General features: G+C 43.1%; 1 protein-coding gene across 4 annotated transcripts in view; it reads right to left on the minus strand.

The window, feature by feature from the left end:
- Positions 1–1,210: 1,210 nt before the first annotated feature.
- LOC143956503 (NACHT, LRR and PYD domains-containing protein 3-like) overlaps positions 1,211–14,875 on the minus strand; it is a 202,852-nt gene continuing 189,187 nt past the window's right edge. For all 4 annotated transcript variants that reach the window (XM_077466704.1, XM_077466705.1, XM_077466702.1 and 1 more), the window contains one exon: positions 1,211–4,168. In XM_077466704.1, coding sequence (XP_077322830.1) covers positions 4,081–4,168 — 88 coding nt within the window. In that variant the 3' untranslated portion in view covers positions 1,211–4,080. The remainder of the gene's footprint in view (positions 4,169–14,875) is intronic.

Consider the following 14,875-nt stretch of genomic DNA (forward strand, 5'->3'; position numbering starts at 1 on the left):
TAATGGAGAAAATAAATCATTACACACCAAACCGCAGTCTTTGATCAGCCAACAAAAACCTCCTCCTCGTGCCTAAAGCCCGGTATAAATCCAAGGGGGATCGGAGATTCGCTGTCCAAGGGCCTCGGCTATGGAATGCTCTACCAATCAACATCCACCTGTAAGAAAATCACCTGGCTTTTAGGAAAAAACTCAAGACCTTCCTCTTTTAGCAGATGATTAAAGCTCGCCACACCGCCTAGAGGCGATTCAGTTCGCATTGTGCGCTATACAAGTATTTCATTCATTCATTGATTCAGGGATTCTATGAATTCTGTCTATGGTTAACTCTAAAGTGGTCGCAGCTAGTAGTATAGCTTAAAATAGGTCCAGAGTATATTGTGATAATTGCATGGCCAGAACAGATTCTGGGACTCCCCTGATTTTCAGGTTATTTCTCCTGGATTGGTCCTCGAGGTCTGATAATTTGTCCTTGATCCAGGAGATGTCTTCTTGATGGATTCCATGCGCATCCACCATTTTTATTAAAGAAGCTAGCATGGTCACCCTGTCGCCAATTCTGTATATGTCTAATTGGCATTTCTTTGTCGTATGATTCATGTCAGATTGTATGGACGATCGGAGAGACAATAGCATTTCTTTAAGAACAATGTCTGAGACAGGCTGGCCCATAGTTGGAAATCCTGTCATAGGATCGAACACAGCAATTGTGTCAGGAGTCTGAGCTGAGGTACTTGCACTCACCTCCATTGTAGGGGATTGTCGTCCTTCCTGAGGTGATAAGGTACATTGCAGAGACTTAGCTGGGCTTCTGGTAGTCGGTATAGAAGCCTCCGAGGATGAGCCTTGTTCTGGGCTAAGTAATTCCTTCTGCATACCCTCCTGTGACAGAACGATCTTTGTGGTCTGTCTGTTGCATTCGCTCGCGTGGCTGCCTCCGCTATTTTGCGGCCTATGTTTCCCCTGAGGGAGAAATCCCGACAGTTTTTTAAGATTCAGCGGTGGTTCTTTTCGTCTCCGCGGCATACCTGAGGTATCTCTGGATGCTGGTAATACAGTTTACGGGCTAGTACAGGCTCCTCTGTAACCTGTGAATGACTTGTCCCCCAAGTGAGTGGCAGAGCTGGTCAGCTAAGGGCCCATCTCCGGGATCGGACGCCACACCCCCCCCCCCCCCCCCCCATTATTAATGATATTTTGACATTGCTTTTGTAATATGTACATCCCTTTGAATTTGCCTCTGTGCCACCGTGCGCGCCCCTGGGGCCGCGCACTTGCCCATCGCGAGCTTCGGGAGTCTGACTGTGGGTCCCATGGACTCTATCACCACGGGGATACCCGCGATCGTCTCACGGAGAGGAAGAATGGGGAGATGCTGATGTAAACAAGCATCTCCTTGTTCTGCCTAGTGACCCTGTGATCGGGAGCAGAGATCAGTGATGTGTCATACACAGCCCCCCCCCCCCACAATTAGAAACACTCCCCAGGACACACTTAACCCTAAAGTGCCACTTAATAGTTAACCCCTTCACTGCCAATGTAATTTTTACAGTAATCACTGCAATTTAATCTCACTGATCGCTGTAAAAATGACAATGGTCCCAAAAATGTGTTGAAATTGCCCGATGTGTCCCCCATTATGTCACAGTCATGATAAAAATTGCAGATCGCCGCCATTACTAGTAAAAAAAATATTACTAAAAATGCCATAAAACTATCCCCTATTTTTTAGATGCTATAACTTTTGCGCAAACCAATCAATAAACGCTTATTGCGCTATTTTTACCAAAAATATGTAGAAGAATACGTATTGGCCTAAACTGAGGGAAAAAAATAATTTTTTAATATATTTTTGGGGGATATTTATTATAGCAAAAAGTAAAAAATATATATTTTTTCAAAATCTTCGCTCTTTTTTTGTTTATAGCGCAAAAAATAAAACCGCAGGGGTGATTAAATACCACCACCTCTATTTGTGAGAAAAAAAGGATGTCAATTTTGTTTGGGAGCCATGTCGCACGACTGCGCAATTGTCAGTTAAAGCGACGCAGTGTCAAATCCCAAAAAGTGCTCTGGTCTTTTTCCAGCGAAATGGTCTGGGGCTAAAGTGGTTAAAGGGGTTGCAAACTCTTGTGTTTTTATACCTTAAGATGCACTAAGGTGAAAAAAACTTCTGCCAGTCACCGGCCCCCCAGCCTCCCCATTTTACTTACCTGAGCTCCTCCATCTCCTTGGCGGGGACGCGTTGTCCCTCTTTCCATGAGTCCTGGCTCTTGATTGGATAGATTGATAGCAACGCAGCCATTGGCTCCCGCTGCTGTCAATCAAATTCAATGATGCGGGCACCAGTTGGGCGGGGCCGAGTCGACATTCATGTTTGTGGATGTAAATGCTGGACTCGGGAGCGTTCCCACAAGGTAACCCCCTCGGGAGAGCAATTCTTCTAGGGCGTTACCTACGCGACTGCCACTGAGGGACGCTAAAAGAGGATGTTCGGGGCCACTCTGTGCAAAATGAGCTGCACAGTGGAGGCAAATATGACATGTTTGTTATAAAAAAAAAATTATCCTTTACAATCACTTATATTAATATAATAGATTATTAGCCAATCACAATAACAATTACGACTTAATAAGTGTCTGTAATACAAACTGCCATGGCAGACAGGAATATTCAGAGAGAAGTCAGTGTGGGAGGCTGGTTGGCCCACAGAGTGCTTAGCATCATGCAGGCACTATGAGAAGGGGACTGAATCTTGTCCTGGCATTTCCATGGAAATCTCGGATTTCTCTTCCCTTGAAAAAAAAAACGGGATTGCTGGCAAAACATTGACACAAGAATCCATCCAAAAAAAAAGGATTTCAGCAGCTATAGAGGTTTAGTAAGAGATGTGGAAGATTAAGACTGGGGTAACAATCACATAAATTAGGCAATGGGGGGGGGGGGGTCCAGAGATAGAGACAGTCAGCGTGGAGCATATTCCAGAGGGTAATATTAGGGGCATTAGTGGTAGGGTAACCAAAGGACATAAACCCAAGGTAAATATAGTAGCAAGACCTAGTTGTAATCTTGGAACACCAAAGAGGATAGTATGTGACCGGTTAAAATATATTAATGCATTAAAATGTTCGTTCACCAATGCCAGAAGTCTGCCAAGCAAAATAGGTGAGTTGGAAGCTCTGGTGCATCAGGAGAGCTATGATGTAATTGGTATTGCTGAAACTTGGCTTCATTCCTCACATGACTGGGCTATTAAGATTAGAGGAACTGAATTTATTCTCTCTTGATAAGAGGAGATTAAGGGGGGATATGATCAACATGTACAAATATATAAGGGGTCCATATAGTGAACTTGGTGTCGAGTTATTCACTTTACAGTCAACAAAGAGGACAAGGGGGCACTCTTTACCTCTAGAGGAAAAGAGATTTCATCTCCAAATACGGAAAGGTTTCTTCACAGTAAGAACTGTGAAAATGTGGAATCGACTCCCTGCAGAGGTGGTTCTGACCAGCTCAGTGGATTGCTTTAAGAAGGGCCTGGATTATTTCCTAAGTGTACATAACATAACTGGGTACATTTATAGGTAAGGTTGATCCGGAGAAAATCTGATTGCCTCTCGGGGGATCAGGAAGGAATTTTTTCCCCTGCTTTAGCAAATTGGATCATGCTCTGATGTTTTTTTTTGCCTTCCTCTGGATCAACTGTGGGTATAGAATTGGATATATGGGATTGTATGATATTATTATATATTTCTTTTTTTTGTGGTTGAACTGGATGGACTTGTGTCTTTTTTCAGCCTGACTAACTATGTAACTATGTAACATTCGATTGTCGGTCTGGTTGTGTTCCTCAAATTATTTTATATGTGAAATGCTTATTTTTTAATGGAGAATGTCTTTAACCCCTTTATAACAAAATCCCTCTCCATCCTGTCCTTGTATATTGTGTATTAGTTCATCTGCGGAGGATCGTTCTCCTCTTGGATTGGATTTGTAATTTTTAAATCTCCTTCTCCTCATCATCCAGAGCAATGTCCTGACTCCATTCACCGATGTGCCAAGGACTCTTCTCCGGGGTCATTATGAGTAAATCTCCAATCCCAGCCGGAGCTTTCCCAGCTTTTCTAGTTCTCTTTTTGCTTCCTCTGACAAGTTGTTGCCCCCAATCCTAGAAGAGAGAATACAAATAGTCATCAGATCTCAGCAGAACACTCTCACCTCATAGAGATCTTCTCCCATCAGAACATAAATATAAATATCTTTATTGATGTAAAAAAAATATATTTATATATAAATGAATCCAGTTCAGGCTGCCCCTCCCTTCTCATTAGGAACAGACAATGTTGTCCATGAACTACACACTATATCCCCCTATCATTCAGACACATTGTCAATCATATAGTCAGAATCAAAGTAAATCTAATAAACATGTTCAACCAACATAAAGCAATAATGTATATCTAAGGCCGCGTACACACGGGCGGATTGTCTGCCCAACTAAGTCCTTCAGACAATCCGACAGACAGTCCGTTCAAAATTTGAATGAACGGACTTGACCACACACGATGAACAGACAGTCCGCTGAAAGCTTGCGCGATGACGTGTACAGCACGTACGACGGGACTAGAAAAACGACGTCCAATACACTGCAATGCAACCTTCGGCCGTGTAAACCCTTTCTGAGCATGCGCCATACTTAGTTCGTCCAACTTGCCTACACACGAGCGGACTGTCCGCTGAAACCAAGTTTGGACGGACAAAACCAAGTTTCAGCGGACAAAATTACGGAAATTCCGAAAGACAAAGTCCGTCAGACTGTCCGCTGAAAAAGTCCGCTGAAGCCCACACACGAGCGGATTGTCCACTGAAACACTAAGTTGGACAGACAATCCGCCCGTGTGTACGCGGCCTAAAGGTTTCCTCCAACTAATTGCATTGTGATCATGCCTTATGTGTAATTATGAATGAATATCAATGGTGCTCCTAAATGATGCATAGGCCACCTTAACCATCCAGTTGAGTGGTATCTGTTTCAGAGAGTGGTGAATAAAGGAAACAAAGCCTCATGCATCCTGACAGTCACAAGTAATAAGGCAACAGCACTTCATTATGTCATTAGGATTTCCACCTTTAATCACTGGGCACTTAAACACCCTTAATAACCAGACCAATTTTCAGCTTTCGGTGCTCTCACATTTTGAATGACAATTACTCAGTCATGCAACACTGGACCTATATGAATTTTTTGTCCTTTTTTTCACACAAATAGAGCTTTCTTTTGGTGGTATTTAATCACCTCTCAGTTTTTTATTTTTTGTGCTATAAAAGAAAAAAGACCGAAAATTCTGTGAAAAAATGAATTTTTCTTCGTTTCTGTTATAAAATTTAGCAGATTAGTAATTTTTTCTTCATAAATTTTGGCCAAAATTTATACTACTACATATCTTTGGTAAAAATAAGTACAAATTGGTGGATATTATTTGGTCTTTGTGAAAGTTATAGAGTCCACAAGCTGTGGTGCCAATATCTGAAAATTGATCACACCTGAAGTACTGACGGCCTATTTCAATTCTTGAGACCCTAACATGCCAGAAAAGTACAAATACCCCCCAAATGACCCCTTTTTGGAAAGAAGACATTCCAAGGTATTTAGTAAGAGGCATGATGAGTTTTTTGAAGTTGTCATTTTTTCCCACAATTCTTTGCAAAATCAAGATTTTTTTTCCTTTTTATTTTTTTTCCACAAAATTGTCATATTATCAGTTTATTTCTCACACAGCATATGCATACCACAAATTACACCCCAAAACACATTCTGCTATTACTCCTGAGTACGGCGATACCACGTGTGAGACTTTTACACAGCGTGGCCACATACAGAGGCCCAACATGCTGGGAGCGCCATCAGGCGTTCTGGAGCACCCAGGACAATTCTGACATTTCTCTCTTACATGTAAAAATCATCATTTATTTGCTAGAAAATTACATAGAATCCCAAAACAATATGTTTTTTTAGCAAAGACCCTAGAGAATACAATGGTGATCATTGCAACTTTTTATCTCGCACGGTATTTGTGCAGAAATTTTTCCAACACTTTTTTTGGGAAAAAAACTGTTTTGTGCTTAAAAAAAACAAAAAAAAAACAGTAAAGTTAGCCCAATGTTTTTGCACAATGTGAAAGATGAAGTTATGCTGAGTAAATAGATACCTAACACGTCACCCTTCAAAATTGCACACGCTAGTGGAATGGCACCAAATGTCGCTACTTAAAACTCCCCATAGGCGACGCTTTAAATTTTTATAAATGGTTACATGTTTTGAGTTAAAGAGGAGGTCTAGGGCTAGAATTATTTCTCTCACTCTAACGTTCGCCATGTTTGCTTTGAACACCGTTTTCATATGTAGGTGGGACTTATGTATGTGTACGCTTCTGCAATGCGAGCACATGGGGACAGGGGCGTTTTAATTTTTTTTTTTTATTGTTCATTTTACTTTATTTATTTTAGTTTGGCATTTTTTTCCCCAAAAATAAATTTTTTGATCACTTTTATTCCTATTACAAGGAATGTAAACATCCCTTGTAATAGGAATATGGCATGACAGGTCCTCTTTACAGTGAGATATGGGGTCAATAAGACCCTACATCTCACCTCTAGGCTGGGAAGCCTGAAATATAAAAAAAAACAACAAAACACGATTCTGGCTTTGATCGTATTGGCGAGTCGGTAGAAGCACCGGAGGGCGGCGGGAGGGGGGGGGGTTGTCCCCTCTTGCCTTCTGTAAGAACAATCAAGCAGTGAAAAAGCCTCTATGATCATTCTTATGGTGTAGGGAATCGCCGGTTGAAAAAACTGATATCTGAATGATGCCTGTAGCTGCAGGCATCATTCAGATATCCCTGCACAAAGTCAAGGACATCATATGACGGCCGACGGGCGGGAAGTGGTTAAAATGCATTTTTTTTAACACAAAGTTGTCCATTTATACAATATTTCTAACACATAGCATGTACATACCAAAAATAACACCCCAAAATAGATTCTCCCACTCCTCCTGATTACGGCGATAACACGTGTGAGACTTCCACAGCCTGTCCACATACAGAGGCTGAATACAGCCAAGCATGGCCGAGCATGGCTGGGTATCACCGAGTATTGCAGGGTATCACCGAGTATGGCTGAGCATGGCCGAGTATGGCTGGGTATTGCAGGGTATCACCGGGTATGGCTGAGCATGGCCGAGTATGGCTGGGTATTGCAGGGATTCACCAGGTATGGCTGGGTATTGCAGAGTATCACCGACTATGGATGGGTATTGCAGGATATCACCGACTATGGCTGGGTATTGCAGGGTATCACTGACTATGGCTGGGTATGGCAATTTATGGCAGAGTATTGGCAGGGTATTGCTGGGTATTGCAGATTATTGCTGGGTATTGCAGAGTATTGCCAGGGTATTGCAGAGTATTGGCAGGGTATTGCAGAGTATTGGCAGGGTATGGCAATTTATGGCAGAGTATTGGCAGGGTATTGCAGAGTATTGCAGATTATTGCTGGGTATTGCAGAGTACTGGCAGGGTATTGCTGGGTATTGCAGAGTATTGGTAGGGTATTGCAGAGTATTGGCAGGGTATTGGCAGGGTATTGCAGAGTATTGGCAGGGTATTGCAGAGTATTGCAGAGTATTGGCAGGGAATTGAGGGGTTCATTTCCAGTGAGCAGCGATGGTGGCACTGCAGATGCAGCCCACAGCGCTGTTGACACCGATCTCTTCCCCCTCCGCTGTACCGATCGGTTTGTTTACAAGTGATCGCTCCGTCATTTGACGGAGCGATCACGTGGTAAATGGCCGCGATGAGCATTACCATGATCCATGATCCACAGGACCCGGCGGTCACGGATGATCTCGAGTGTGTGCCCCAGGGGGTGCGTGAGAGTGGAATTCTGGGAGGACATCATATGACGGCCTCTAAGGGTCAAGCAACCGCCCTGTAGCCTTCACTCGGCTATGGGGTGGTTGTTAAGTGGTTAATTCAAGCAACTCCAAACACTTTAGCAGCGCACAGCAATTATTTTTGGTAGTATACACCATAGGATTATAAAAGACCTTGGACACAATTGGGTGCCCCAAGTAGGGTAGGAATGTGGAATGCTACACTCACTGCAGTGAACAGTTGATGTGACTAAATTGCATTAATACAATGTGATGCGACCCAACACAATCTATCTGTAGCAGCGCTAAAGCCTCCTTCCCTAGTATATATACAACATTTGGGAAGAGAGGGAAATGGGACTTTAAATGAGGCATGTCACTGAATGAATGCTTTCATTACATTTATTTATAAAATACAAATCACATCATGAAATGTGTCAATCTGGGATACAGGACACAATAAACTATGATACATTTGTTTAAATACACTTCTTTAAATATACAGGTATTATACAGAATCGAATACAACATGGTTAACAATGCAAATGCATAGACACACTCATCCATTCATAAAACCAATAAACATAAGCGATAGCTCATGGTGAGCCAAACTTGTCTGGGCATCAGTTGGATATATACTCAACGCACGTTTCATGGCTCATGCCAATTATCAGGAGCAAAAATGCTCTGAAATTAAATCAAGGATATCTATAAATATGGGATAACCTTTAGACAGAGAACCATCTCTCAAATAAAGGGGGGCTATAACTTACAATCTGGTCCAAAAGTGATGCCCAACCTATGTCCAGGGGATGAAAAGGACAGGAACATCGATCTGAGGTGCTGGGGCTGGTGTGGGGCGGAATTAAACTTTTTTAAAACTTTTTTTTGCATTGATACATGTCCCCTGGGGCAGGACCCGGGTCCCCAAACACTTTTTAGGACAGTAACTTGCAAATTAGCCTTTAAAATTAGCACTTTAGATTTTGAACGTTGGAGTCCCATAGACTTTAATAGGGTTCTAAAGTATGCTATATAGTTAGCTCCATCAAATCTTCTTTATACATTGACAGACACCATAAGCCTTCCAAGACAGATTCGACCGTAATTCATGTGGATTTTCGGACGAATGCAATTTTTGAACGAAAAACGAAATAAATAAAAACGAATTTCGGGAGTAACTAAATAAATTAAGTTTTCGGACGAAAACGAAATTCCGAAACGAAATATTTTACTCTGCACATGTCTACAGGTGACCATGTCACGACCATATGTGTCTGATGTATGCTTAACAGGCCATACTGCTCTGCAAGGATATAGAGATAAAACCTTGTAAAATACATTTACTATTAATGGAAAAATTCCATACTTGTACATGAATTAATAAATAGTATGCAGTTAATGCAGTGATGTAAAATGTAATAATTGAGTAGTCTACAACTGGAAAGAATGTGTAATGTATACCCACTGTGGGTGAATACAAGGCAAACCCACCATATGGTTGTGAACTAAAAGATGTAAGTAAATCTTAGTTACCTTGTGTATAATTCTATGGCTGTAGACATGCCTGGAGTCCTGCTTATGTGGATGGTCCATGTGAAATGGTCAGCTGGCTAACCCAGACAGCTTATATCCCCAGCAAAGGGCGGATCCCCACCAATGTCATGAAGCTCCAATTGGTGGAAAAAAAGAGGAAAAACAGCTCCATGCTCAGGTGTGTGAACACACCGAGTAGAGAAAACAATCATGATGCTGATGCACAGGAGGCAGGACCCCGCTCCCACCCCTATACAAGGGGATGGTGGGGGAAGGGAAGAGACTGCTGTGCATTGCAGCCCTGGGGTCAGAGAAACGCCCCATCACCCCCCATCCCCCCAGCGACAAATGGGACCACCCAGGGCTGATGAAAGTGCAATAATATATTACATCCCATATACTATGTCTAATATATATATATATATATAAAAGCAATAAATGCCAAGGTATGAGACTAAAGAGATATATAATGATTCAAAAAGTTCTAAAAACAATTGGCTCATTATAAAAGGCAAAAATGGATGAGTAGTTATCTATTAAAATTTGGGTGTGACAGGTCATAAGGCAAGTGGGTATCTTCTACCCTATTTGACGACAATGTGATGCGACCCAACACAATCTATCTGTAGCAGCAGCAAAGCCTCCATCCCTAGTATATATACAACATTTGGGAAGAGAGGGAAATGGGACTTTAAATGAGGTATGTCACTGAATGAATACTTTAACCACTAAACAAACACAAGGTAACTAAGATTTACTTACATCTTTTAGTTCACAACCATATGGTGGGTTTGCCTTGTATTCACCCACAGTGGGTATACATTGCACATTCTCTCCGGTTTACATCACTGCATTAACTGCATACTATTTATTAATTCATGTACAAGTATGGAATTGTTCCATTAATAGTAAATGTATTTTACAAGGTTTTATCCAACTGATGCCCAGACAAGTTTGGCTCACCATAAGCAATTACTTATGTTTATTGGTTTTATGAATGTATGAGTGTATCTATGCATTTGCATTGTTAACCATGTTGTATTCGATTCTGTAGAATACCTGTATATTTAAAGAAGTGTATTTAAACAAGTGTATCATAGTTTATTGTGTCCTGTATCACAGATTGACACATTTCATGATGTGATTTGTATTTTATAAATAAATGTAATTAAAGTATTCATTCAGTAACATGCCTCATTTAAAGTCCCATTTCCCTCTCTCTCCAAATGTTGTATAAATCGCATTAATAGTGGGGGGCTTACAGGACCATGGTTAAATGAGATAGTGTGGCATGGGGGCATGGTCTGGTAATGGGGTGGAACATGCACGCTGGCTGAGAGCTCCTAGCTTTGACCGGTGGGTGTTTAGGGACCGAAACCCGTTGCAGGGATCAATGCACAGGCTGTACTAACAGCTAAAGCTGTCTGTATGCACTGGGAGACTGTTGATGCCAGCCGTAACCAGCAGCTGAGCCACCGCTGTCACTCAGGGGTTGAAGTACTGTCAGAGTAACGTGAATGCATTGGAGCAGGAGGAGGAAACAGGTAAACTCATGCCTGCTCCCCTTCTTCACACCTCCCACTCCCCCCCTCCTGTTCATCTCTGCCTGTTAGGTAGAAAAAGAAGGGAAGAAAAAAGCTGCTTTGTTCACCCTCGATCTCCTGCCATAGATGGACCCGCTAGACTGAGTCATTCTGACTTACCTAAGGTTGGCAAGCCAGTCGCTGGATTAGGTAGGGACCTTAATCCCCTGGGTACATGGAGTGCTCCCCAAGCTGATATGCTTCTACTGTTGGTTCCTTCCCTTTGCTGTCATATTGTGCTTCCTCGTTACCAGAGCTTGCTGCAGGGGTGCTTTGTGCGGCTCTACAACTGAGCTTTCTGACTTGTCTGTAGAGTGATCTCTGGCTGAGCGTGTGTGTTGGGAGATGAGTTTTCAATGGGTATTAAACCGTGCTGTCCAATCTTGCTCTGATATTCTTAGCAGCCAGGACAGATGGGAAAATTGGACGAGCAGTGGTCAAAGTCTCAGGACTCAAGGAGAGAGGCCCCACGAGAGAATAAAGGAGCAGGGGGAATTTAATATTTTTTTAACCAGCAAAGGGCACTGTGCAGCACTGCTAACTCAGAGGAAGATGGTATCTGCACGTGTGGAGGCAAAAGAGAGCGGAGCACTAGCAGAAACAGCCAAATAGACACAATATACTCTGCTGCTTGATTGTAGAGGTTCTCGGGCTCTTTATGACAAGCAGAGCTTGGATATCCTGAGCATGAAAACATCTGTGAATACCCAGAATGGCGCAGCAATTACCCAGTCCCCCATCCCTTTAGTAAGTCTTTGGAGAGTATGGGGGAGGACAATGGTGAAGAGGAAGGTGCAGATCGGGAGGAGTGAAGAGGATAAGCGGGTCTTGCCTAAGGCACTACGTAAGTGATTTGCCTTATTACCTACTAAGCTGGACGTGGAAACTAGGTTTAGCTAGCTTGAGATCACACATAGGCAGGATATGGAGGAATTCAGAGGAAAGTTGGAACAACAAACTTCTTCTTTAATGCGGAGCTCCACCCGAATTACCACTCCTATGCCCTTAGGATTGTATTGTGGTCTAATTGCAGGATATCTCCCTTACCTTGCTGCTGGCATCTTCTCTGTTTCTTTTTCAATTTCCTGGTCCTGGAGTCTCCGGAAAGGGGCGGTGCGGCTGCGGATATGGGCAGAGCTTCAGCGGCAGGTCTGCGCTTCCTGTTGGCCGCACTGTCTCCTGGGATCGTTTTTTCAATTTCCCAGGAGTCTGTGCGGCGCCCTGAGTTGTTGTCAGCGCTCGATTTGTTTCATCTGCGCATGTGCGAGATCGGCGATTGAACGGGCACTGCATGCTGGGACATCAGCAGCACAGTGTCCCGGAAGAGAATGCCTGTGGGCTTCACATGCCCACAGGCAAGATGGAAAACGCCAGGAGACGTTTTTATAAAGTGTTTTCAATACGGAAAAACGGCAGCAGGACACTTAGAAAAAAGCAAAAGTAAGTTAAACAATTATAAAACGTTCTCCTTGACATTTCCCCCCCCCCAAAAAAAAAAAAAAAAACGGCGGTGGAACCCCGCTTTAACCGCTTCAGCCCTGGAAGATTTTACCCCCTTCCTGACCAGAGCACTTTTTGTGATTCGGCACTGCGTCGCTTTAACTGACAATAGCGCAGTCGTGCAACGTTGCACCCAAACAAAATTGACGTCCTTTTTTCCCCACAAATAGAGATTTCTTTTGGTGGCATTTGATCACCTCTATGTTTTTTATTTTTTGTGCTAGAAACAAAAAAATGCAACAATTTTGAAAAAAAAACGCAATATTTTTAACTTTTTGCTATAATAAATACCCCCCAAAAATATATAAAAATATATTTTTTTCTTTGGGTTAGGCCTATATCTATTCTTCTACATATTTGGACATTTTCACTTAGGGGTGTACTCACTTTTGTTGCCAGTGGTTTGAGTTATTTTGAGGGGACAGGAAATTTACACTGTTATACAAGCTGTACACTCACTACTTTACATTGTAGCAAAGTGTTATTTCATCAGTGTTGTCACATGACAAGATAGAATAAAATATTAAAAAAATGTGAGGGGTGTACTCACTTTTGTGAGATACTATATATATATATATATATATATGTGATTCTACCCAGAGCTGCCGCCCTGTAGCAGTAAAAGTCAGCAAGTGGTTATTTTGCGTTTATGATGGGCTAAATTAAAGGGTTGTCTCCCGAGTAGAGATGGCCTTGTGGTTCGCGGCGAATTTTGCTCATTTGCTATTTTCCAAACCGGTGGATTTCTTGCGCTGTTCGCGGCGGCCATATTTGTTTACATTGTGAAGAACTTTGACCCGTGACACATCCATTATGGGGTACAGGACAGCCAATTGAGACATGTCAGCACATGGACAATTGGACATTCCCCCTACCTTATAAATAGACCTGATCTGGCCATTTTACATTCTGTCTTTTGTCAGTGTAGGGAGAGGTTTCTGTGTGGAGCAGGGACAGACTGTAGTGACACAAATCGCTAGCTATTAGGTCCACAAAAGTCCTCTTAAGGACTGGTATAGGTGTACAGTATTTAGGGTTCTGGTGCACTGCTGCTGACTGCTGTGCTGGTGATTGCTGAGTGCACTGCTGACCGATTCTGCAGCTGTCTTTTGTCAGTGTAGGGACAGGATGCTGTGTGGAGCAGGGACAGTCAGTTTAATCACTAGCTATTACTATTAGGTCCACAAAGGTCCTTTTAAGGACTGGTATAGGTGTACAGTATATAAGGTTGTACACGTATAATATACTTTCTTTCAAATATAGAAAGCCTATTATACTTGACTGCTGACTGCTGTGCTGCTGAGTGCTGCCCGATTCTGCAGCTGTCTTTTATCAGTGTAGGGACTGAGGGACAGTTTGGTGTTCTGAGCAGGGACAGTCTGCAAATGACTTGCTACTAGGTCCACAAAGGTCCTTTTACAGGTGTACAATATATAGGCTTGTACACGTATAATATACATTCCACATACATACTGCACTTCTCTAGAGACTTTTGTCACAGGGTCATTTAAAAAAATGACAGGCAGAGGAAGTGGCAGGCCCTTCCGCAGGGGTGGTAGGGGTAGGGCAGGAGCAACAGACTTGAGCCAAAGTGGCAAATTGCAGAAGGCGCGTGCGATTACGTCAAAGGAAGCACCAGACTTGGTTGAGTGGTTCACTCAGCCTTACTCTTCTGCACCCTCCTCATCCTCTCGATCTGCACCCTCTTCTTCACTCTCTGCTATGCACCCCCAAAGACACTAACACCAACACCACCACCACCATATACCTTCCGCTTGAGTCATAGGAATTATTTTCCGATCCATCACAAGACATTTCTGATGCGCAGCCACTCTTGGCATTGGATCAGGAAGAGGAGGTAGCAACAACCGCCACTCAGCAGTCTGACGACAATACCCAGATCAGCCCAAGGAGGAGGTTGGTCCCCGCTGTTGCTGCCTACTCCGAGATCTCTAATTATGGTGGTGGGGAAGGTGACGTCAATGATGACGTGTCTAGTGATGTCACATGGGTGCCCGCAAGAGAGGAAGAGGAGGGGAGTTCAGAGGGAGATATGGCTCCGCAGTGTGGGCTTTTTTTAACGTGTCCACTGCTGACAATAGTGTTGCCATCTGCAGCCTTTGCAGTCAACGCATAAGTTTGCGGTAAGCCCAACACTCACCTAGGGACGACCGCCTTAAGAAGGCACATGAGCTGCCATCACCGAGCCCAGTGGGAGCAACGGAACACACAAAGCCACACTCCAGGCTCTCACCGTCCAGCCTCATCTTCTACTTCTCCTTCTCCTCTCTCCTCACAATTGTCCTCCACTCCACCTTCCATC

The sequence above is a fragment of the Lithobates pipiens genome, unplaced genomic scaffold, assembly GCF_037356315.1.
Source record: "Lithobates pipiens isolate NorthernLeopardFrog02 unplaced genomic scaffold, aLitPip1_a1.2 Scaffold_37, whole genome shotgun sequence".
NCBI lineage: Eukaryota > Metazoa > Chordata > Amphibia > Anura > Ranidae > Lithobates > Lithobates pipiens.